Here is a 24836-nt window from a genome sequence, read left to right as displayed (position 1 = left end):
CTATTTGAAAAGACCTTTATTTGATCTCTGCATCACTGGCTTTGCTCAGTATTTTTTCAATAGAATCTTAGAAGAATGAGGTTTTTGACAGAGTTATCTGCCCTTGAAATGTTCATTTTCACTGTATTTCAATTTAATTGTAACTCAGTGGTCCAACATGATATTGATAATCTTGTCTGATTTTCCCGCCAATTATCTACACTTGGAAAGGGCTTTAGTTTTCCCGCCAATTATCTCCCCTTTAAAAGAATGATCCAAAATTTGGAAAGGGCTTTTGTAACTTTTATGTAAAATCAATCTTTAAAATATTTTAAATAATGTTATTTTACACTATAAACACTAGTCTTATAGTTAATTGAAATGTGTATGTCAGTATATGAGTTTGCAAGATGCCCTCTGTAGAAGTTACATGTATTATTATATAGATAAAAGTGTTTTATCGAAAGTTCGATAATTCGCACTGAGAAATGAATTCGATAATTTCAATCTCGGACTTTCGCCTGCCAAAGAGTCACACTTTGATATCAATCCGCCAATAGCAGAATTTAAAATTCATGTTGAAGAGTAACCAAGAGAACCAAGATTCTAGCGGAAATCAAAAAGACTGGTCCAGGGACAAAGACATGACATAGAAAACAGACACACGCAACAAAGAACATAAAATAACCAAAAAAATTGTACATATAAATTAACAAAGTACATGAGCAATTCGGACTCTAATAAACACTGGCAGCATGTACCAAATGCACCGGTAGTGTAATCGTCTAGACTCTGCCGTTCAAGGAACAACCGCCGAGTTGCTTATAAAAAGTCCTGGGTAGCCGAAAGAGGAAAGGGAAACCATGACACGTTGAACAAATCAGTACGTATGGTGCAAATAGATACATGTTAACGATCCATGCGTTTACGATGACGACCGTAACACTTAGGTAGTGATGATATTAATCTTGTAGCAACATAACCCTGTTTCAGAAGCCTACTTATGTAATTGCAAGAAGTTTTGCGCGATTCAAAAAGTCTATGTGGTACGCCTGATATAGCGTAAATATCGATAAATAATGAAGAAAATTAATTAAAATAATATTAAAATAATAATAAATAGGATAATGAAATTGTTTTGGTGAATAACCAAAATATTATCACTCGTGCCAAGAACGCCTGAGGGTTTAACTTGAATGTGCACGGAACAAGTTCGGCACACTCGTTAAATCTAGACGTTCTTCGGCACTTGATAGAATACTTTGGGTTATTCAATCTTTCTAATTAATTATCATATTATAATCTACATTAATGAGTTGTTATTCACTAGGAGTAAAAGTACGACTGTGATAAAAACGATTTACCATAGGGTTATAAAATATATTTTGTTATATACATGTATGTCCTGCATTGTGTATTGGAATATGGTAAACCATAACGAGACGAGGCAGTGCCGAGGGTCGATATATATATACAACTATATGTACATGTACATTTTTTTCCAGAGGACATTATGCCCTTGTACATGCGCATATTTAGTTTAGTAAAAAGAAAATGTATTGTTGTAAATGAGCGAGGAATTTCCGAAATGTCTCATTTGTCTGTTGATATGCAAAACCGGCTTTTTTGTAATCAGGGGTATCAATTCTTCATTTCTCCTCACAAAAAAAGGATCTATGACAAGAAGAAAGTACATGATTATATTTTATTTTACTTCTTAAGTTCAACTGTTGCTATTAGTTACAGATATACATGAATAATATAATACATAATTAATGAAGTAAAGGGATAAGTGGCGTATGGAAATATTTGTTCCCTTTCATTTTAAGTACCAGTCCATATAAAATTCAGACACTACCAATGGTATAGTGATTCATAGTGTAAAAAACACACGGAACAAACCATGTTTTTTTTGGATCTTCAGATGAAATATTTGCAGGGAACATAAGTCTTTTTCGTATTCTTATCTACACTTTTGAGAAACTCATACATTTATCTCCCACTAAAACCAACCAAATCAAAACAAATCAGGAGCGATAACTCTTGCAAAGTGCTAATTTTATGTACAATCTATATAAATTTTATCTCAAAAGCGCAACAACCAAATGAATAACCAAGACTGGATATGTGGTCTGAATAAGAAATAAAATTAAATTCGGTGGGTTTTTGACATGCATGAATCACCTACTATCTGATTTTTGTAAAGACTGCTACTTAAGTAAATTCAATATCCTGAGCCATTTTCATCACCCTGTTTGCAGTTCCGGTGAGTGCAAAAATGGTCTTCGCCATTTTTATTCGCAGCAGAACAATTTTTGTCAGAGATGATGCACTAACATCCTAGTAAAAAAATTACATGAGTTACATTCTTACCTTGTTTACCATCTAAGCACAGTAAGCATTTAAAACCAAATTTCCTCTGGGGAAATTTGCTTTCTTATGAGGAAATCTCATTTCCTTGAAGGAAATATCATTTCCTTTGAGGAAAAAATACAAATCACATTTTCTTTTGAGGAAATGTAAAAACAAGAATTTCCTTAAAGGAAAAAGTTTTTCCTTAAGGAAATTCACTCAACTGCAATTCCCTCAAAGGAAAAGAGTTTTCCTTAAGGAAATTCACTCAACTGCAATTCCCTCAAAGGAAAAAAGTTTTCCTTAAGGAAAAATGACAAAGCAATAATTGAGTAAAACAATTGCATCTGCCCTTTCATTATCTCAAGTACAGTGCTACTAGTATTTGGCGTTTCAGAAACCATGGAACTATGGGCTTGGTGTCTGATTTTGGTGGACGAACAATCGAGTTTTGAATAATGACGTTTCAATTCTTCGTTTTGTAGCAAGACATATCATTTTGGTAAACGTTTGGGAAACTTTTCCCCACAATGCATTAGATAGAGACGGACTCCATGCGTATGCGCTCTTCTACCACCGTAAGTATGACAACCATCATTGGATTGGTAGTTGTCTAAGTTACAAGCATTTATTTCATCTGCTATAACCTACATTAATGCGAATAATGTGTTTCGTCATTTTGCAATCTGCATATACATATTCATCAGAAATCACTGCTTCAACGTATTCAAATGGAAAACGAAAAAAAATAATAGATGCTGATTATACGAAAAAAGCTACCTCTCAACGGTCAAATTGTCATTACTCTTTCTAATAATGATATAATTTCTGTAGTAGAATATAACCAAACTTTAAGTTTTGATATCTCCAGTGAGCAACTATAATTTTCACTTTTATTTTTGAATACCGTTTCCATGAGGTCTACTGAGGGAATTCCAATCATAAATATTTGTGATGAAGAAATGTATGAAACACTATTAAGCTTCTGTCTGGCTCTATAAGGAAGAACTGCAATTATAATTCAAAACGGATGGGTGTAATCACGTGTTGTCAATACAGCAAGATAGATGAAGTAGCGCTAGACATCTTATAATTTGAAGAGAATGGTCGTAACGCTTTCTGATTATCACGCAACAGCGTTATTTTACTAGACCTTCTACTATTGCTCTGAAACATTTTCACGTTGAAAATAAGAAATATCAATGGATTGGCCAGACTATTCAGGGGTGCTAAGGCATACCAGAGACTGGTCCATTTACTGTTAGTGTTGATTTCGTATAAATTCAGAAGAGATCCACAGAACATTGGTGACCAGCACACAACGTACGCTATAGAGTAAAACAAAAAATATCAGTTAATTAATTGAACTAGTAGTCATTACAAATATCATGAAAGAACTCAAGAGTCAAGGACGTTAACAAAACCCTTAGTAGCAAGATTACTATGACACTCAGTAAAATGCGTCATACATGGTTATCACAAGAAGTTGTATTCTGAATTAAATCAGAATTCAACAGATTTTTATAGTTCGTTTTATTGTTGTATTATCCCGCTTTTATCCAGGTTTATTGATCGCTTACACATGCGGTGTCTGGCATTGGTATATTTAGCCAGGTTTATTGAGCGCTTACAAACATGATTAACCCCACCACATCTTTTGTGTTCTTGTTCCAAGCCAGGAACATTATACTGATTGCCATGGTCTATACAAATGTATGTTTATTTGCCGAAATGTCCGGAATTCGTAAGAAAAATCGGTTTTCATGATTTGACATGTCTTTTATTCGAATTATCCGGCATTGGTAAACATTATGGTTCTTACAAATTGAGAAACGTCTTTAAAGATTTCTTTTATCTAATTTAGTTTTGTATCAATCTGTTCCGATTTGTACCGTTTAATTGTGTATTTATTTCGTTTTTATTCATTTTTTTCGAATTGTTTCGTTTCTATTCTTTCTTTTATCGATTATTTTCGTTTCATTTCATTTCATTATCGTTTCGCAATCTTTAAGTACCAAAGAATAATGGGTAATATTAATTAATTTTCGTATACATCTAGGCGCCAACCCTATCTTGGAAAAAGCTATGATTCGATTTGTATTTAATCATCGTTTCTAGCCAGACTGGTTTTGTTCTCTATAGCATTTACAACTTTACGCTAATGAAGTTGCCATGTTTTTCAGCTCCTGAAAGTGAAGGTACAAACCGGATATTGATATGCCGAACCAAGTTGATAATACAACCATTTACGCTCCCTTCGGGTGCTTATAAGCATAATTATGTGAGCAATTAGATATTTACATTATGATTATCACATGCTTGACTATCCTTAATATGTTACTTTTCATGTGAATTTAGCAGAATATAATTACTACATGTACATGTACATTATATATGTGACACTTTTGACTGTATAATTGTCATGTTTATAATTAGGGGCACCCTCGATATCGTTAAAGATGGAATAACTATCACATGTGGTGTGAATAATTTCCAGTGCTTTGGCATTTCATCTAGAAGTAATTTATCACCTCAGTGGTCTTGGGGATGTAGCTCGCATAGATTGTGGAAAGTTATGAATTCGATCCCCGACCAAGTCGCACCAAAGATGTCAAAATTGATTGCCTCTGCTTCTCCGACAAGCATGCAGTATTTAAAGGGATATACATGTATTCACGACTGGTTGGTTCAGAGTCAAAGTAATGAAAATAATGCATCTGATGTGGGTAGAATGCCAATCTGCAGATTGTTGCTTTAATTTATTTAATCTAGATGTATTACATTTACAAATCCGGCTCAGTGTGTCGGACTAACACACATTAGGGCCTGTTCGATTGGTAAACCGTTCTCGTCCTGAAATCAACGAAATATTTGCCGTATCACGTAAAAACATAACGAATCAATCAATCAATTATTTTTTTTCTTTTGTTTGAACAAAACATAAACACGGTTTAGAAGTCATTCCGTTTCGTTTTATTAAAGGATTTAACAGCTTTTTTCGGTCGTTTATGCATGTATGAACGGATTTCAGAGCTCCCAAACTCAACGAACGGTCGAAGGCCGTTCATATAATCTTTAGGAGTGGAGATATCCGTTCATACATGCATAAACGCTGATTTTAGGCACTTATAAGTTTCTTTCCCCAAGCTGAAAATTACTCTCTGTAAGCAAACTGTAACGATAAAATCAATGTGGATGTAATAAACTATTCTTATGGCTATATTATCCCGTTTAGGTCGTTGTCACACTCTTTCGAAAAACCACGGCCGCCATATTGGTTTCAAGTTGACTGGCGTTCATGCATGGATGTACGATGTGGCGAAGTTCATGCAAGTACATGTATAAACTTTCTGGCAAAGACGTTCTCCACCAATCAAATACGGCTATTAGCATGAAGAATCTTATGATTTGAATTATTCCCACGTAACCTTAATAAGTAAGAACTGAATTATTTAACTAAGACCCCTGATTTCAAATGTATAAAAGCGGAATCATATTCGAGTAGCTATTTGTATACATGTAATTTGAGACATATGATCTTAATGATGTAGACGTAGAGTAAGGGACAAAACTCTTGAAATCAGTGACATGTTTGTATCATATTCAATTTCACAAAAGCCTTTCAAGCTTTCCTTTGATTCAGAATTAAATCTGTACAAGTATTAAGATGCCTCATTTTATCTAACATCGTTGACAGTAACTTTGCGACAAAAATAGTTTGAAATACTGTGATTCATTTCTTCCTTTGCTGAAATTAATCCACATGCCTTTAAAATATTTAATTCATAAATTAAACCGTATTTACCTATGACAACGACGAGCAACAATTTCATGGTTCTTACTTTTGTCCTTGAAACCCAATCTGAGCGTCTAAGATCACGGTCATCTCTTGCACCTGAAATCAATATTTAAAGTTACTAAAGGTACAGATGTAAGTTGCAAAACCCATGTATATATGTTATCTACATGTATAATAATCGTGCAGCCATCCTTTGGACATTAAAATGAGAACAGTTTGGAACCAGTAAGATACAAACAATGTAACCTTTCGAAAACAATGATGAGGCTATAAACTGACCTTTTCCTAGTAACACAAAATGCGAGCATACTGATAGCAAACTCATTGAATAATTTCTATTTAAAGCAGATTATGTTTGGGGTTCAAGTTTCCCCGGTTTTGTCTTATAGCACACAAACCTATAAAAAATAAAAAAGTTTTTTTGAAAAATCATTTCCCTGAAATTGGAATAGTGATAAAGTTTCAAATTAAGAAATGATTTTTAATGTCAGCTTTATTTGTCAAATCACGGCGTGCAGAAATATTTACTTAAGTTAGGTACACAAAATACATCTGTACCAACCTGTAATAACCTGTAATTCAAAAAGTCAAAATTTGTGTAAACCGAACAAATTAATAATAATAATGAACTGGTTGAACCCACTGTCAATTTCAGTAATAGAAGCTACGTTTGTCAATGGATAATTACTCTCAAATGATCAGTGTACAATGCCCTAAAACATGCTATCAACATTGGAAAAATCTTTAATAGTTTCAGAGAAATAGATTTTAGGAAAATAAGACGAAAAAAGCACAAAATAAATAAGTAAATAAATAATACGTAAAAAGGGCAATTACTCCAACACAGGTCGATTGAAATTGAAACAGAAGTTTCATCTTGCTGAGCACTTATATCGAGTAAAAGAGATATTTGCATAAAACCTTTGCTCCCAACCCTTAAGTCCATCTTTAAGTAATAGTGGCCATCTTTGTCAAAATCCCCATATCAGTTCTAGACAAAATACCCTAAGGACTATTCACGCCAAGTTAGATTCCGATCGGTCGGGCAGTTTGTGAGATATAGAATTTACGAAAATAGCAAAATTAAAAAAAAATAAAATAAACAGTCAAAAATTGCTTTATCAGGTGCCATAACATCTTTAGATTTTTCTTGGAAAGATAGATTTCGTTGGACTAAAGTGGTTAAGTCTTCCATGTAGTTATTATCATCTTTAAAATAATAATAATAATGATGACCAGACCCCTACTTTAAATAACATATCTACAATGTATGTTTGTCGACAGATAAAAAATCCCCACATCAGCTCTAGACAGGATACCATAAGGAACATTCAAACAAAGTTTAAAAATAAAAAAAAATGTTCTAATTCGCAATGTAGTGTCAGAGGCGAAGATTTGTTTTAAAAAAGGTTAACGACGACGACGGACGCCGGGTGATGTCGAAATCTGCTACTGATGGACACGATAAACAAAAATGTGTTTTACAGAAGTCACAGCTTTTTTTCGGAGTTACAATATCATATTGTAAAATGCTTATTGATGTACATGTATGTTACCGACGACAACGCCCAAGTATATTTTAGTGTCAGTCCATGTAAAAATCTGGCAGTTGGTGAAAATGATATATTTCCCATCTCTTTGGCAGTGTAATTTGACTATACACATCATAAGTGTAACAGAATAGAGAAGTTTGGCAGTTTCATTTTGGTACAATGAGATATTACTTCATTAAAATGCAATGTGAATGGGCATTCACCTACAGTAACAAATAACTCCTACGGAAACCTTATTTTTCAATAAAATTATAATAGAAACGTTTTGAAAATATTCAGAGATCAAATCTTTATGGTCGTTTCTTTCTTGTTATTGTTAGGGTGAACTTACATTATTAGTTCGCTATTTTTGTTTATTTGCATGTGTTAGATAATTTTCATTCGCCCAATTTTCACCACGACTTGTACTTCACAGTCACACGGTGGATTTAAGGAGGTCAACACTTGAAAACATCCGACATGAAACACGAGTTGTTTTGTTAGGCTGAGTTAATACATAATGATCAGTGTTTTATCTTACGTAAACAAAAACAGGAAAAGATAGAAGACACTTACACTAAAAGTGGTTGAAATCAAGGTTAAGGGCGGCAATTGAGGATTACAAGTGGGATGTTGAAAGTTTATAAAACAACACTTAAAATAACGTTTGTTTCCCCTTACCTACCCTAGCTCCTGGCTTTTGGAGTTAAGATAGGGAAAATATTTTTTCCTGAAGTTATTATGTAAAAAACCATTATCAAAGAAGTGAAAAGTTGGGCTTTAATATTAAAAATATAACTCTTCCCAGAGAATGGTAAAAAATATTTGGGTAGGGCCAGTTTTATCGGAAAGGGGAAACAAAGTTAAATATTCATTTTGGCCTAAAATGTTTCATTTAAGTCATTTGGTCGACCAATACCATAAATGAAAATAAGCACTGCATCAGTATTGGTTTATTTAACCTCAATTTGTAAAATTTGTTTTTGGTAAAGAGACGAGATAAAAAATTAAATAAATTTTCATAAAAACATGGTGCTATTATTATATCCTCAGTAATTTACCAAAACACAAAAAATAAGTTAAAGAGCAATTATAGACAAAAGCAAAAAAACGAAAAAAAAACAAACAAAAAAACAAAACAAAACAAAACAAAACAAAAACAAAAAACAAAACAAAAACAAAAACAAAAAAACAAAAACAAAAAACAAAAACAAAAAAAGCAAACAAAAAAACAAAAACAAAACAAAGCAAAAGCAAAAAACTAAAAAACAAGAACAAAAAAAAAAAACAAAAAAATACCAGAACAACAAATTATCAAATAAAAAAATATTGTAATTAAACAAACAACAACACCACAAATCAAACACTACCAACAAAAAAACAAAACAAAAATAAAAACAAAAACAAAACAAAAACAAAAACAAAAACAAAACAAAACAAAAAACAAAAAAAAATACCAAAGCAACAAATTATCAAATAAAAAAAATATTGTAATTAAACAACAACAATACTACAAACCAAACATTACCAACAAACTAAACAAAAAAAAAGAACAAAACAAAAAATATAGTGAAAAAAAAAACAAAAACAAAGACAAAAACAAAACAAAACGACCAATTAATTATAACAAACTACATTTTCATTATTGATTTTTTCCTGTCACTTGATACATACAATAACCTCTTTAACAACATATGAGCCCTTTACCCCTTTATCCTACTCCAACAGTCCCCATATCACATAAAATAGTCCTTCATGATTGAGATGTTTACTTCAATTTTATATTTATTGACATTAAAGTTATTGATTTTGAAAAAAATAACCTAATTTAGAAATTGAATAAATAATCTAAAAACCAATTTTCCACATGAGGCGTTCTGAAATTTCCATCATAAAGCCCTCTTCCATGGACAACCACAGAACACATATCAGATGGAAACTTGACAGTATGTAAGTACTGTGACTAGGAACGATAAAGACCATATTTGGAACCCTATTTTAGTTTTATGGGGGCAGAAATCTGCCATAAAGAACAAAATTAGGAAAAATGATAAACTAAATTTGTCATTTTCAAGGATCTCAACAAACGTGACCGACGGATATCATAACTGATTTGGACCCCTAACAAAGTCGCAATTAGATATCATTAACAAACTTTTTGGGTGAAGTTGGTGGAGACATTCAAATCTTGAAATTAGTGCCCAATATTAGAAAATTTGGTGGACAATTCGAAAATTTGCCAGTTTTAGACATCATATTTTCATTTTTTGAAATATAACATTCTTTAAATATGGTAAACATGCCTAATAATTCAGTTAACATATAAAAAGCAACAAAACCTTCTCCATATCAAATCTCTAATTTCCAGTCACGCAAAGGGGGGGGGATTGGTTGCAAATATGGGCATTATCGTTCGTTATCTTTTCACAAAGAAGCGGTATTAGTATAGTGGGAACTGGCTAAACTGAACCACTTTTAGATTATATATATTTACATATTTTGTTTTGTTTAGACAGGGTTATGTTTTAGACAGGTATATAGTTTATCTAGATTAAAAAAAACACTTTCAACCTGACATGAGAAGAATTCAAAAGATGTCTAGTTTAGAAAGGTTTTCAATTTATTCAGTTCTCGTTTTCGACAGGATTTACTGTATTAATTAGGTGTTGAGCTTACCTTCTTTCCTCAAACTGAAAATTCCTTTTTTGTTTCTGTTATGTATTCGATGTATCATTACACAGTAACAAACTACTATAATAACCAATGGTAGGAATATCAAAGATGTTGCCGAGATCCATAGTTCTATCTGAAAAAAAAAAACAAAAAAAAAACAAAAAAAAAACAACGACAATATCAAAAACAAAAACAAAACAAAACAAACATTAATGTTTCGGTTTTACTGCCAAAAGCTGTGGAATAACACTAAAAGTCAATGAGTAATTCGCATAAAAATGTGTCATTTACATGTATAACCACATACGATTAACAGTAATCGCCATGAACATTCCGTTAAAAGTAATCAATTCTGAAGTATTTGTATACTTTGAATGCATTCATTACATTGATATACAAAGATGTGGGACTGCGTACAAAAAGTTGGATTCATTTATTCGCTGACCCTCTTAACTTGAATTGACTAATTTTACTTTAATTACGTAATGCAATTGGCTATATTTTACCCATGATATACTCGGTCGCGTGCGCCTGTCTGTCACGGGTTGTCTCGTATAGAAAAAAAAAACAAAAACGGAAGAACACAAATTTCTCCCAAGTATAGTCAAGTTTATATTTACATGCTTTAAGCTCCTTACAAAAATTCTAAATATAAACAAAACAAAATTAACACGCAAGCATTAGAAGCCGATTTGGAAACTCATAAAATGTCAGTCGTTACATTTCATAGACCTCCGATTGCTCCTCGTTAGGTACTTATTCGACTTACTGATTCGACAATAATTGCCTTTGATGTATTTTTTCCTTTGTGTGTGAGTTTTTTTTTTTTTTTTTTTTTTTTTGGGGGGGGGGAGCACTATGATACTTCTTTGAGAGGAGTGCCAATGGAATTATGTAACCCCACCCTATTCATATATTTCGCTTTTGAAAAAAAAGTAGACCTTTGCATAAACATTTTTTTTTGTCAGAAAAAAAAAAGAAAAAAAATCCCATATGTTCACTTGATTATGACATAGTTTGTACCGGTATAAGACATTTAATAACAATTTTCACCATGCATTTATTCTACAAATGCGGAAATCGTTACAACAGATGATAGGACAAGGATGTATTTGACTACCCATATAATTCGTAATTTAAACGTGAATTGATTTATCATATAACTACGTTTGTTTTCCCATCTATTCACATAATTGCAAAAGGAAAATAGTAGCTACAGCTGTATTCCAGCGGCACGTTCTATCACCTGATATATTGTAAGTGCTCCCTCGAGTCTTTTCTCCCTCGAGTCTTTTCTCTTATATCTTCTAACTTTTGTCAAATCTCACGCATTTGCGTCTTGAAAGTTTGGTAGTCCTTGAAACATTGACATACCTTAATATTAGGGATCGAATTCCTGCAGTGTTTTATGTTTGGTGTCATTACGTCAACTGCAGCATCATAATAGAATGGGTAAGGAATACACATCAAAGCTCCTAATATCCACGATAGCGTTGTTAAGCCGTATCGATATTTGTTCGTTCTCGATGTCATCGATAGAGGATAAACTATTACAAACAGTCTATCAATCGTCAGTACAATAATGGCATTCGTTGAAACTTGGAATGACGTCATGTGTAAATAACCATACGCTTTGCAAGTTAACTGACTCCATTTAAAAATCACGAAGTAATTGTATAATAGCTCAGGAAGAAGGAAAAACAGTGCTACACTTATATCTGAAACATATAAGCAGAAGGATAACTCTCTACATGTGGGCAACATACATGTACGCACTGAGTTACATGTACCACCCTGTATAATTTTTCATACCACATTTTAAAACTTTGTTTTCATCTATTGAATGAAAATGGATTTGTCAGGCTACTTAAAATATGAAATACATGTAAAAAAGAATACAATTGCCGTTTATGTTTTGATTTTCTTAAATATAATGTCGGTTTTTGCGGCAGTTTTATTTTCACTATAGATACTTATAAAACACTAACATTATACGTAAATATCCTCTTCGAAGTATATAGAAACACAAAAGAAATTATCAAAATACAGTATATCATGAAAGACAGTCCATGTACTAAATTTCGGGTTGCGGTATTTTAAAATAACTTATAACAGCTTATCATATAGACTGTAGAAATCTATGTTAGAGAACTTCACTTCACTTCATCGGCATTTTTGGCAAAACAACTTTCGATGTCTACAAGATAATGAACTATTTATTAGCAATTGGTTTTGAACTTAAGTACTGGTATAAAGCTGCTTTTTGTTTAAAAAGTTAACCACGTATATATTATGCTAAGGACAAACCCAAATAGACAAATTTCACATATAGTGCCTTTGCCGGAAATGTTCGTCATTTGTATCGAGGTCAATGGGGTCAACAGGCTTGAATTCGGAATTATTACAATGGAAGTCCAGGGAAAATAAACTTGATTTGGTTAATATAAATAAAAAAAATAATGAATTATTATAAAAGCATTAAAGAAAATTTTAATTTGTACTATTTCCATAGTACTGATCTATCCCGTCTTTGTCTAACATAAAACAGGTTTCTACAAGTAACGACGGAAATTAAAAGTCATATATTTTATAATAATATGAATAAAGAGTGATTTTTTTACATAGTAGCTGAATCAGACTCGGACTGCGACTTTTAATATGACGTATTGTATTTCTTGCTTCATTTTGTTTTGTTTGTTGGGGTTTAACGTCCGCATTATTGCAGCTATATTCAGACTATGAACATGAAATTGATGATTAAATGAAAATGAAATGATGAAATGAAAAAAGGGTGGGACACAAGGACAATGGGGTCGACAAATTTTGATTGCCACTGGATATAGGGAGAGGTGGGTAGGGTCGGGCAATTTAGCCTCCTGAGAATACCACAGTAGGGCCCTTTAACGTGCGAGAAACGTGGCATCTTTCCCAACACGGTGCACCACTATGGTTTGCGGTCAGGTTTTCCCTATTATAGCCTGACAACCCCAGCATGTAACACACCAGGGGTACCCCATTCCACCACCTGGGGCACACATCCCAGTTGCTCTGTGGGCAGACCGCGCTAGCCCCCGGCTGGCTAGGGTTCTGAGCACTATTTAGTCGCCTTTTACGACAAGCTTAACACCCGGACCTGCACGGGGCTTCTTGCTTCAAGAATATGCTATTCGAGTAAAGGCTAACGTGAAATACCCAATAACTAAAAATGACAGATTTTCATTATTTCATATATACGTGGGAGCACAGATGTCCATTTTCAATCAACCGTTTTATAATTATTTGCATTGTGGATAATAATTTCGAAAGTAAGGCACAAAACATTTACATTGCCTTAATAGAAATATCGTTTGTACCGTATTGTCATTAGCAATATCACATGTTCGTACAGTTAATCTGACATCAATGATAAATTACAGAATTTACAATAACTCAATAGTTTCTGTAACCACGCATTGTAGAAAAGAATTTTCTTATGAGAAAGGAGGCTTTATTCTATGTTATAAAGATTAACGTGGTTGAGGTTTCCTTTGAATCCTTTGTATATTCGAATCGTTTCTATTTATTTCTAGCTTTATTCGAATATCAATTACCAAGAGAAGAATATAGCTCGACACTGTCGTAAGAACAAGGAATTTACAATGCGTTACAAAAAAATATCGCAGAAATTTGATGTCGCCTAAGCTATCTTATTTCAAAGAAGCGATGAAAACAACAAGTTGACGACTTTGTTAACATCAAACCGTACAACTCTTTCGGGAGCAATTTACATTCTTTTGTATCTCGGGAAAGTGTCATGAATCAAATTAAAGAACTTAATCGAAATCATCATAAATATTCTATGACGCAAATTTTCTTGACAAGATACCCCTGTTGAGAACAGAAATGATACAAAAAAAAACGCAAGATTCTTGTATGAGAAACATCCCAAGCAGTTAAAAAACCTGGTAAGATTAATTACTTAGGAAACAAGAAAGAATAATTTTTTTCTGCTATAGAATTTTTATGACCAACTTGGAATATATAAATCGAGAAGGAGTCATACGGCAGTAACTCTTGTTTTATTGTTTAGTTTTATCTTGTTTGTTCGATATGAATTTTTTTTGCTCATATGGGTTATAAACTTCTTCATCATATTTCAAGTCACAAATAAAAAATAACGCTTTTTTTCTCACTTGCTACTGGCGAAGCGCGATATACTTACCTTGATGTGAAACCTATTGTTTATAAAAGGGTATGTGAGTCTTGTCACGTGACTCCATGGTTCATGAGAATGGGCCCTTCCCTACCATTCAAATGCATGGAGATTCGTTATTAACACAGAGATTAGTTCAGTATAAGAAGCAAAATTTCTGTTCCTTTTAAGCTGGTCGTAGCATCTCGTCGTCTTCCGATTCCCACCATTTAGGATAAACTGCACTTGTAAATGTGGTTCGTATCCAAAATACCGAAAAAAAGACAAATATCTATAAAGCCGTATAAAAGAGCTATCATTTTGTTCTTCTGTATCGATGTATCGGTTTAGTTTTTCTGATATTTAACATACTCACCAGAAAATGCTAAATTTTGAACGAATAAAGCCATTCGGGTCCTTTTTCTTCTTCTGCCCAATAGTGTGATTACTATGATGTTAAACAAAAGAATGCCAATTGTTATAGAAAGCGCAATCCATTTAAAAGGCTGAAAAAGAGTAAACACAAAGTAGAAATGTAATGTTGGTATCGAAATTAACTATTGTTAGGTAAGAATGTGTGCTTCAGTCGTGTATGGATACATGCACTTTAATATTGGAAAAAAGAAACTTTGCGCGTACGTAGTTCGATTTTGACATTTTAAACTAATTGACGTTTTTATTTCCATTTCCTTAACACTTCGATCAAAAGCGTCAAGACTGAGATTCAGAAAAAAAAATCTTAGCAAATCAAGATTGATGGTGCGAAAAATAAAATCACAAATATCAACGTACATTTAAACATGTAAATATCTGACGAAAAATTATGATTTCAGACGAAAAAATTGATCATCATTCTGTGAAGAGGTTACACTCTCAAGATTTCGATTTTTTTTATTGTTGAGGTATCAAAAGTTTGCTTTTTATCTCAGAACCTAGAGTGTACCCATTTAAAAAAAATGTTTGCCAATAAATTATTTACCCTATTACTCTGTAATTGTATAACATATTCATGCAAATATCTACAATTTTAAGAATTTAATGCACATGTAAAGTTTTTTTTTTCTATTCAACATCAACAGGATTGCAGAGTTTCTTTTTTCATCAGTATACAAACCAACTGTAAATCACGAGCCAATAAAGTTATATATATTCGCGAGCAAGAAAACAAGGCAACTAATCACGCAAATATGTCCCTTCATATAATAGGATTCATATTTATGTCACGGAAGAAATAAAGCTGCGAAAAAGGATGGAGACATTCTACAACGTGAAATACATGCAAATATCAGTGAATTTTCAGAGTTTCAGTATGTTAATGGAAGGCAAATGTGTTTTCTTTGTCTAAACTTTTAGTAACGTCATCTAAGTTTTATCGTTAAATCTACATAAATTCAGACGCTGCCAATGGTAAAGTAATTAATGGTGCAGAAAAACCCACCATACAAACGATGTTTTTTGTCTACATATGCTATACTTTCACATAACAGTCCAAATCGAATCTGACAAACAAGATAATACACAACTAAAGTAGCTGATATCGCAATGTCCCTGGCTTGATACATGAATTTCAAACAAAATGTTGGGTTAAATCGGGGTTTAACGGCACGCCGATCCTACTTTTTTGGTCGCGTAGTGAAAATACAAGTGTTAATAAACGAAGAACGCTACTCTACCGGTGAAGGTTTTCAAGTTATAACAGTTTATTAATATGAGATTGATTTCGCACATATTTAAAATTTTTATGATTTACTGTTATCAATTATGAACGTGACGCAGGTGTAGCAAATATAAACGCAAACTAATGTTCAAAACGTACGTTATTAATTCAGACTCATTTAATATACATAAAAAAAATGTTAGTGTAACAGCAAGAATCTTTATATCCAACAGTTATTATTATGCAATTTGAATGACTGGCGATCATATCAGGATACCTCTGATTGGGCAACAGAAATACCCTGTTATGAATTTTATATCATTGTACTAAATTTGCTATTCCCAATTTGCACTTTATGAGAATGCAGATTCATTATGACATTTTAAGAGCTTACATATTTAATCTTTAAACGTGTCATGATAATAAAACTGTGAAGTGTATGCCTTTGTAAGCATCAGGTGAAGTGAAAAACATGGTATGATCATTTTGACAGTGTTATTCCCCAGAACCAACGGAACTGACAAGATTTTCCATATCATTCGATTAAAATAATTCATGATTTTATTGAAATGCACTGTACATGAAAATATCAGAGTCATCTTTATTTTTTTTCTAAATTCTGAAAAAAAATCTTCAGCGATGCGGTTGTCAAGTAGTGGTTCAAGTAGGTACGACAGGAGTTTTTGACTGACATCTTATTGTCACACCCATTGGTTTTTTAACATGCATGCTTTTTCTTTGCTTCATTTTCGCAATAGCTGGCACATATGCTCCATGACTTATTTCTTGACGTATTATATCCACTGGGAGCTTCGCACACTGTAAATTCGAATAATAGACATTCTCTCTACGGGCAGCGTTACAAAATATTTACATGTAATCAAGTGTGCTTTCCGTTATTACGTGTACTTTTTAAATTTCACTTCAAGTTCCCCAATATACTAACGAAAAAAAAAGTCATTTCCCGGGAGTAAAAAAAAGTGACTGTCCTTACGCAGAAAATTCATCATTTCCTCTGGTCAAGCACATAAAAAATATAGGTTAAGATTGTGTTTCTGTAAAAATAAATTTGATCTTTTTGATAGTTTTAAAGTCTTTCTTATTTAAAGAAGTGAATGTTATGTTTATAAAAACTTCGGGAAACACGTGGATGTACGTACGTGTATGTCCGCTATTTCACTGTTGCTGTTGTCAAGAACCTAACGCGCCTCGGAAAAAAATATAACTCCAATTATATTATCAAAATCGAAGCATAGCTTTTCTAAGATAGGAAAGGCAATCATTTTCTTGTTTGGAATTTGCTGTCGTCTGAATTTTGTTTACGTCACATGATATGTGTAAAATATTCCCACCATCCGTGGAGAACTGTAATATTTCCGGTATCTGTACAGATTGACCTCACAGGCCAGAACTGAAATGAATGTTGCTAGAGATGCCCTTTAGGGATAAAAAATGTAAAGTATTGCGAAGTACTATAAAGGTATTGACAATTTTTAGAGCGAGGGGAAAAAAGTATGCTCATGGGGTTGAAAATTTGGGGACAAAATTGTTAAAGTTATTCGTTTATCGAGAAAAAAACTCCCCCATTAATTAACAAAACAGATTTTCAAATAGAAATATTGATTTTCCTTGCTGCTCAAATATACATGTAGATAAAAATATTGCACTTGCGAAGAAAAGTTTTCATCCGAGTCGACCCCCCTCTTTATAATGTCCTTCATTATTTTTACGAGTCTCGCACAGACGGTACATGTATAGTAAAGCTCACGGTGCTCGCTGATTTAGGCAATGCCTACTCCATATTGAGAAAGTCATACTTCATCGTTATGCGACACAACTATGTTTTTCACGGTGCCAGATCTATTGAAGGTCGTGAGAATTGATACATTGTGGACATAGGTCATATGTCCATTAAATAGATCCTGCTCTTAATAAGGTCATAGAAACAACATCTCTGGTAGCCATGTTATCATGAACAGACACATATCTGTGACTCCAAAAGTACAAAACGTCACATTTTTTTTTTTGCACCAGTTCGTAGGGTTTTAAAAACGAAGATATGAAAATTTGAATTTTGAGGTTTAACCAAAAATCGGAACCCCATGAAAACATTTCATATCAATTATCACTGTAAAGACATCCGTTTTAAACATAAGTCGCACATTAATAGTCTCCGGAGAAAATATAAAGTAAAGAAGTTGGATGCAAATATATTTATAAAAGTTCTATTCACTGTCCAATGAGACTACCAGCTGCTCCGCAGTTAAGTCCAAATGGTATATCTGTTCCTCACAACTGTCTGTTCGAAGTATCAAAATGAAAACATATACACCATTTCAATAATGAAAAACACAATTAGCATACACACATAAAGCGGAGCTAAAAAATGCTGATTTTTGTAAGGCGTGCAGAAACTTACTGTGTGATCTTGAATTATCTGCTGGTTTGTTAAATTATTCGACGAACCATATGTTGCAGTCGTGATTGACCACGTTTCATTGGTCATTTGAGTTATTGCGAGCATTGCGTTATCTGCAAAATAAAGTAGAAATAAATACCGAATCTCAATGACGACCGCAATTCCAATTGAACTGAATTTCTTAATAGATTTCACATTTCATCTGGCAAGTGTGTTTAATTTGACGCACAGTTATTAAAGCATTGGTTCACCGTTTAATCACGAGGAGGAGTTGAAGCTCACAATTGTACTTCTTTGTATTAGATTAACCGTGTTAATAAATACAAAATAAAACCTACTTAATCGTTTACAAGAAAAAAACCCTATCGTTTGTTCGTTTGTATTTTTTTTTTTGTTTTTTTATTTTTTTTTTCTTACTTACAACTTTTCAAAGGACATTTATAAATAATCTAATATATATAGTCTTGAACTTCAAAGAATTATCACGAATCACACTTTATTAAGCAAATCATATTCCACACCAGTCGACAGGAATCATGAATGAAATCATAACTATCGATTTCGACGGACATAATGATTAAAATAAGTACACAATTAAATTCACATTAACAGAAAACATGTTTGAAAATTGAACAACTGACATTCATTATAGACATGACTAATAACACGACATATACAAAAAAGCAACTTAAGCACCAGTCCATATACAATTCAGGCAGTGCCAGTATTTAAGTGATTCATGTTGAAGAAAAACCCACCAAACAAACAACGCTTTTTTTCAATCTACATATGCTATACTTTTATGAAACATTTGTACTTTCCATATTCAGACCTGTACTTTTGAGAAAATCATACATTTATCTCCCACTAAAATCAACCAAATGAAACCAAATCAAGAACGATAACTCTTGTAAAGTGCTAATTTCATGCACAGTATATATAAATTTTATCTCAAAAGCGCAACACCCAAATGAAAAACTAAGACGGTTTATATGATTAGTAATTGATTCTGAATAAATAGTGAAATCGATGGGTTTTTGACATGCATGAATCACCTTCTGTCTGATTTTTATAAAGACTGCTACTTAAAATCAGGGAATAGGAATTTTTGTTCATTGGTTTAATATAGGAAAATCTACGAAACATTTATTTTCTTTATGTATGCTGGCATTCTATATTTTTAATAGGTACGACTTGATTGACGTCAATCAAAACTCCATCAAAGAAAATATACTATCCCACGGTCCTACAATGAACGATGAAAGATTTCTTACACAACTAATTACAAAGTTATTAGAATAAATCATATATTTATGATGTTTATATAAAGATATTTGTAAAGTACAATGTAGTAAATTGTTAGCTGTAGCAGCTCTTAACTGTTGAAAGTTATAATTCTGGCTGAAAACATTCTACCTCCTTATGAAAATTTACCTTGAGAAATACTTTTATCGCTATTTTGTTTAAAATCCCTTTGATCTTACTATACGATAATTTTTAATCTCACGCCAGTCGAATGAGAATTGAAATTATCGCTAGTTTCCATGTCCCCGCGTGACATACAAGCAACAACGTAGGAATATTTAACGACCCAAATAACAGTCTGTTTGTATACTGCGGATGAAATAATGGCTACTTTGTGGCAATATTTTCTAGTCTACAGTTGAAAATGATTAAATACAGTAACTTACCCGATTAGAATGAATAAATCCCAAAATTATTCCACAAATTTTAAACGCGACTGTCATAGTTAACCGATTTAAAAAAAGTGCATCACAGCTGCACAACATACGTGACGTCACGTAGCACGTCGCTGAAAAAATAGTCCCGTATATATTTAGGTCTAAAAATGACAATAAAAGAAAAAAACTAAATCTTACAATTCAGAAAAACAGCGATAAACAGATTATTAGATATTTTTTTCAACTCGCGGGAGTTTCTCATGCTCATCTCGTCTCGCGACATAGCCCCTCGAAGAGATAAGCATGAGAAACTCCCTCTCGTTGAAAAAAATATTAAGTAATCTTATAGTATTAAATTTTGATTCTCCGTTTAAGAATTTATGAAATCATAGTTCAATTCGGATGTCGGATTTTCTGATTTTGTTTCGCGAATCATTGTTTTATTTTACCAATGACATTATATTTTGGTGTGCTCTTTGGAAATCAATACTCAGGTCTTTGTCCCTGGGTTGCATTCTTTTGATTACCAATATAACCTTGGTTCCCCTTATTACTCTTTCACAATAAATACGATTCTTGAATTGCAACGCCTAAATATCAATAAAAGGAACGACTGCTGACAAATGCAATAAAAATACTATAATTTTCACTGACCTGTAGGTAATATAATATCGCTCTATCATTTACTGATGTATCAAACACATAACGTAGATTTTCTGCTGCAGAGATGCTTGGTGTGGGATTTCAAATTAAGATACCACGATATATAAGAACTTCATTCCAATCAGCTTTTTTAAATGAACAATACAAATTCGTCTGTTGTTTTTAAAATACGTCGAATAGTGATATTGATTTATCGTACTAAATATAGCGTTTAAATATTCCTGAAATTACAATGTTTTATAATTTAGAAACCAAATTACAATCTTAAATTATTGACACAATGCGATTAGAGCCATGCGAAAAATGAATTACTCTAATGAAAATATTATTTTAAAAATCTGTACAAAATTCTTAAATGAAAACTTTCAAATTTGCCTCGTCTTAGGATTAGTAATTCAGAATAGTCTCTTTTAATATTCCCGACTTTGGTTTCGTCTTTTAAATTTTTTTTAGCAAAGTGGATTAACTTTCTACAAATTCGTCATCCGACAGACTGACTTACTGTCAAATTGGAGCAACTGACACCAGTAGACTTCAAATTCAAATATTCAATTTATTAGAGCCGCAGTAAGTACTTGGATACTTTTAAATTGTTTATTTCAAACTGTTCAGGTACTTACCGAAATGAAAATAGTTTAAGTTTCCAAGAATAGTATTTACTGTTTTCCCTTTCCCCAATGAAATCGCCAACCAGGTTGGCGGGTGTTGGTGGATTACATCCCTTTGAAAAACTTGCTAAAATGGCTTGCATCCCGTAAATATGGAAAATGACTATTATGGTGTATATGGGAACATTTGAGATGGTCATTTTAATTTTGCCTAATTTGATTCCTACCTCGAATTGTTTTCATGTACCACTTTTATTTCATTTTTAAGATAAAAATTGTAGGTCAACCTTCTGATACCAATATAACAACATGGAACAGTACCAATGGAGATGATGATGGTGGCCTCAAGCGATATATACCATTAGCACATATCTCATAGTTATAAGAAAAAAAAAGGTTCAATGAAAAAGTACCAGGTTTGTTTTGGATGCTGTGGTATGTCCATATTTTAATAGCTAATATATGTAACATTAAAAATAGGGAAAGTTATGATATGGTCTTGTCCGACGAAAACGATGGTTAATGCAGGGGCATAGAACAGTGATTGACATAAAATATGGAATGACTAATGAAACTTTATCTGAAAACATGGACAAAACGTGGAACTGTAAGGAGTAATAAATCTTTACCTGAAGTTACTGATGATTTGTTACAAACCTTTGAACTGTAAGGACTTATGAACTTTGACGCTGATGATTTTGACTATTTATCTGCCGACCACATAAGTCCAAATTCATCGAGAATTGGCAATAAAATATGGCAAAAAATATATATTTGCTTTTAAAGAGAACGCTTAGATATCAAACTTGTAATCATATTGTGGTTACTCACTCTTCCAAATTAATTATCCATTAATTTGCTCATCATTGAAAGTATTTTTTCGGCACTATTGATCAATACATGATATTGTTAATCATAGACAGATTTTCACTGACGAATCGATGAATGCATAATATATTTGTCATACAGCAATGGGAATTACCTTACAAACACTTATAATATCAGTTAAAATCAGCTTTATAAGTCATTCCATATTTTTCAGATAAATTCAAATAATAAATGCGTGAGGATACTTTGAAACAAAAACAAGGTTAGGAAAACCAGTTCATGCATAGACATACGATGAAACCTGTCTGAAGTGACTTTCGAAAGGAGATAAACCTTGGTAATAAAAGATATATGTACTTGATACATGTATGCAGGTTAATTGTATATGAAATACCTAATAAATGTCATCATATGGATATTTTTTATCATAGCCACTTTAAACAAGCAATCCATATGTTGTCAAATTATTTTAATTTAAATACATGCATTATGCACAGAACGTATATGAGAGCAAATTGAAAACAAAATGAGTATAAACGATAATCAGAGATGATCATGAAAGTATTTTATTGATTAATTCAGTTTTTAAGATTTAGATTTTTTTTTAAAATAATATTGTAAAATTTTAGGTGTCGGTAAATCGATTAATTAAAAGTTTGAAAACCCTAATCATCAATTTTGTAATTACATTTATTTCCAATATTCAGAAACATTTTAGTAAAGGTGGAAACAATGCTATTTGAAATAAATAAAAAAACATAATGAGACAAATAATTCCGTATATAGTATATAATTTCATCAAATGAATAAAACAATATTCTGTTTTTTTTAAATATTTTTTAATTTTTTTTAAATTTTTAAATTTTTTGGGGGTTTTTATCGAACTTCTCATTACCGATTATTATTTTAAAATGCATCCGAAACATTAATCATCAAGGTGATTTTCAGACATCGCCGAGTGTGACAGAAGTAATAGATATTTAAACAATGTTATACATCCATCATGCACTTAAGGTCAATTTATGCTCATTTTTAGAAAGATGCATAATTTAGAATGATAGTTGAAAATGTATATACATACATTATTCATTGCTAGTTCCTACAGTATCTAGTAAGCATTATTTTTTCACATCATTATACAAATATAAACCAACGGGGAAAGAAATCCCATCGTATGTTATCTACCAACGTTCACTTAAAAACAACTTCCTGTTACTTTCTACCTTACGACTTGTAAAATATTCGATCCTTCCGTATGTTTTATATACTTTTTAAACAATCCAACATTCTAACATTTGTACGCAGTGGTGGTGTATAAATCATCCTCTGGATTTTTCATTTCACGACAACACCGTGCGACACATCGATTATAGTTTTCGACTCCCAATTAAGTTTTTTGACCGCGGGATAAAGAGGTTTGTAAAACCAGAAGATTTGACCCTATTCTAATGATTAAAGAAAATTAAACACAAAGTAACAATAAAGTTGTTTCTTTCAAGGTAACAACAAAATATATTTGATTCTACACAAATTAAAAAAAAAAAGACGGATGGTATATACAAAAGTTGGTTAGATGAGCTGCATGATTAAACCTTGAATGAATAATGACAAGCTTATTTTATCTGTCCTTATCCGAGTTCTTTTTTAAAGGCATTCTACAATGATTTTAAACAATTGTCTGCAATTTAACTGAAATACGTCACAGAATTAATATAAAAATGCATACAAATGAACACAAAGGTATATACATGTAGCTAGGTTGTAAGCAAACAAATGTATTGTGATTATTGTTACTTGCCAAATTGTGTTGATATTTGTTCATCTCTTTTCGAGAATTTGGACTTTACTGTTTATATTATGATTATTTCACATCTTTATTATAATTACAGGATGCCATTGACTCATGAGGACATATGGTCCCTGATACAGGATCGGTGATTATCTCCACACGATTTTTGAAAACATTGAGGAACCTTTAAAATTTCCCACCCTCCGCTCAATAAAGAGTATCTTGATGTTGATAAATGCCTCAAAGGTTTTTCAGTTCAATTGCCACTAAACAGTGTCAAATGTCATTATGTTTGACTGATCGAAAATCACTGTTTTTGATTCAATAAGATATTATTTTCTATAATACATCCCTTCAGCACCTGCGTATGGAGTGTTTATATCACAATTCATACGTTATGCCAGAGCTTACCGAAACTAGGCATACTCTCTGTATCGCGCTAGAATTCTAACAAATAGGCTGCTGGAACAAAGTAATGTTGCTACAAGATTGAAATCATCACTACAGAAGTTTTATGGTCGTCATCATGAACTCGTGGATCGCTACGGTGTATCCATCTGTGCCATGAAAACTGATTTGTACAACGTGTCATAGCTTTCCTTTCCTCTTTCGTCATTCCCGGACTTGACGTTTTATGAGCAACTTGGTTGATGTTTCTAGAAAAGCGGAGGATGCTTACCCTAC

At 32.4% G+C, this 24836-nt stretch overlaps 1 protein-coding gene across 4 annotated transcripts; it reads right to left on the bottom strand.

The window, feature by feature from the left end:
- Nucleotides 1-1670: 1670 nt before the first annotated feature.
- Nucleotides 1671-23604, bottom strand: LOC148599743 (vasopressin V1b receptor-like). 4 transcript variants are annotated; one of them, XM_088557758.1, is made up of 8 exons: nucleotides 23445-23604; nucleotides 20919-21148; nucleotides 18583-18695; nucleotides 14883-15012; nucleotides 11710-12053; nucleotides 10339-10468; nucleotides 6137-6226; nucleotides 1671-3659 (listed from the first exon to the last, which is right to left on the bottom strand). In XM_088557758.1, the coding sequence occupies exons 3-8, from the start codon at nucleotides 18685-18687 to the stop codon at nucleotides 3382-3384; spliced, it is 1077 nt and encodes a 358-aa protein (XP_088413884.1). In that variant the 5' UTR covers nucleotides 18688-18695; nucleotides 20919-21148; nucleotides 23445-23604; the 3' UTR covers nucleotides 1671-3381. The 4 variants fall into 4 exon arrangements, with proteins under 4 accessions (XP_088413884.1, XP_088413885.1, XP_088413886.1 ...); XM_088557759.1 differs by lacking the exon at nucleotides 20919-21148; XM_088557760.1 differs by lacking the exons at nucleotides 20919-21148; nucleotides 23445-23604 and adding an exon at nucleotides 20274-20896.
- Nucleotides 23605-24836: the final 1232 nt, after the last annotated feature.

This window comes from Perna viridis, chromosome 13, assembly GCF_037379345.1.
Source record: "Perna viridis isolate PV_CMFRI_1.1 ecotype Kerala chromosome 13, ASM3737934v1, whole genome shotgun sequence".
In the NCBI taxonomy this organism is placed as follows: Eukaryota; Metazoa; Mollusca; class Bivalvia; order Mytilida; family Mytilidae; genus Perna; species Perna viridis.
The sequence above is the reverse complement of the archived record's forward strand: the minus strand, read 5'-3'. Positions and strand labels throughout refer to the sequence as shown.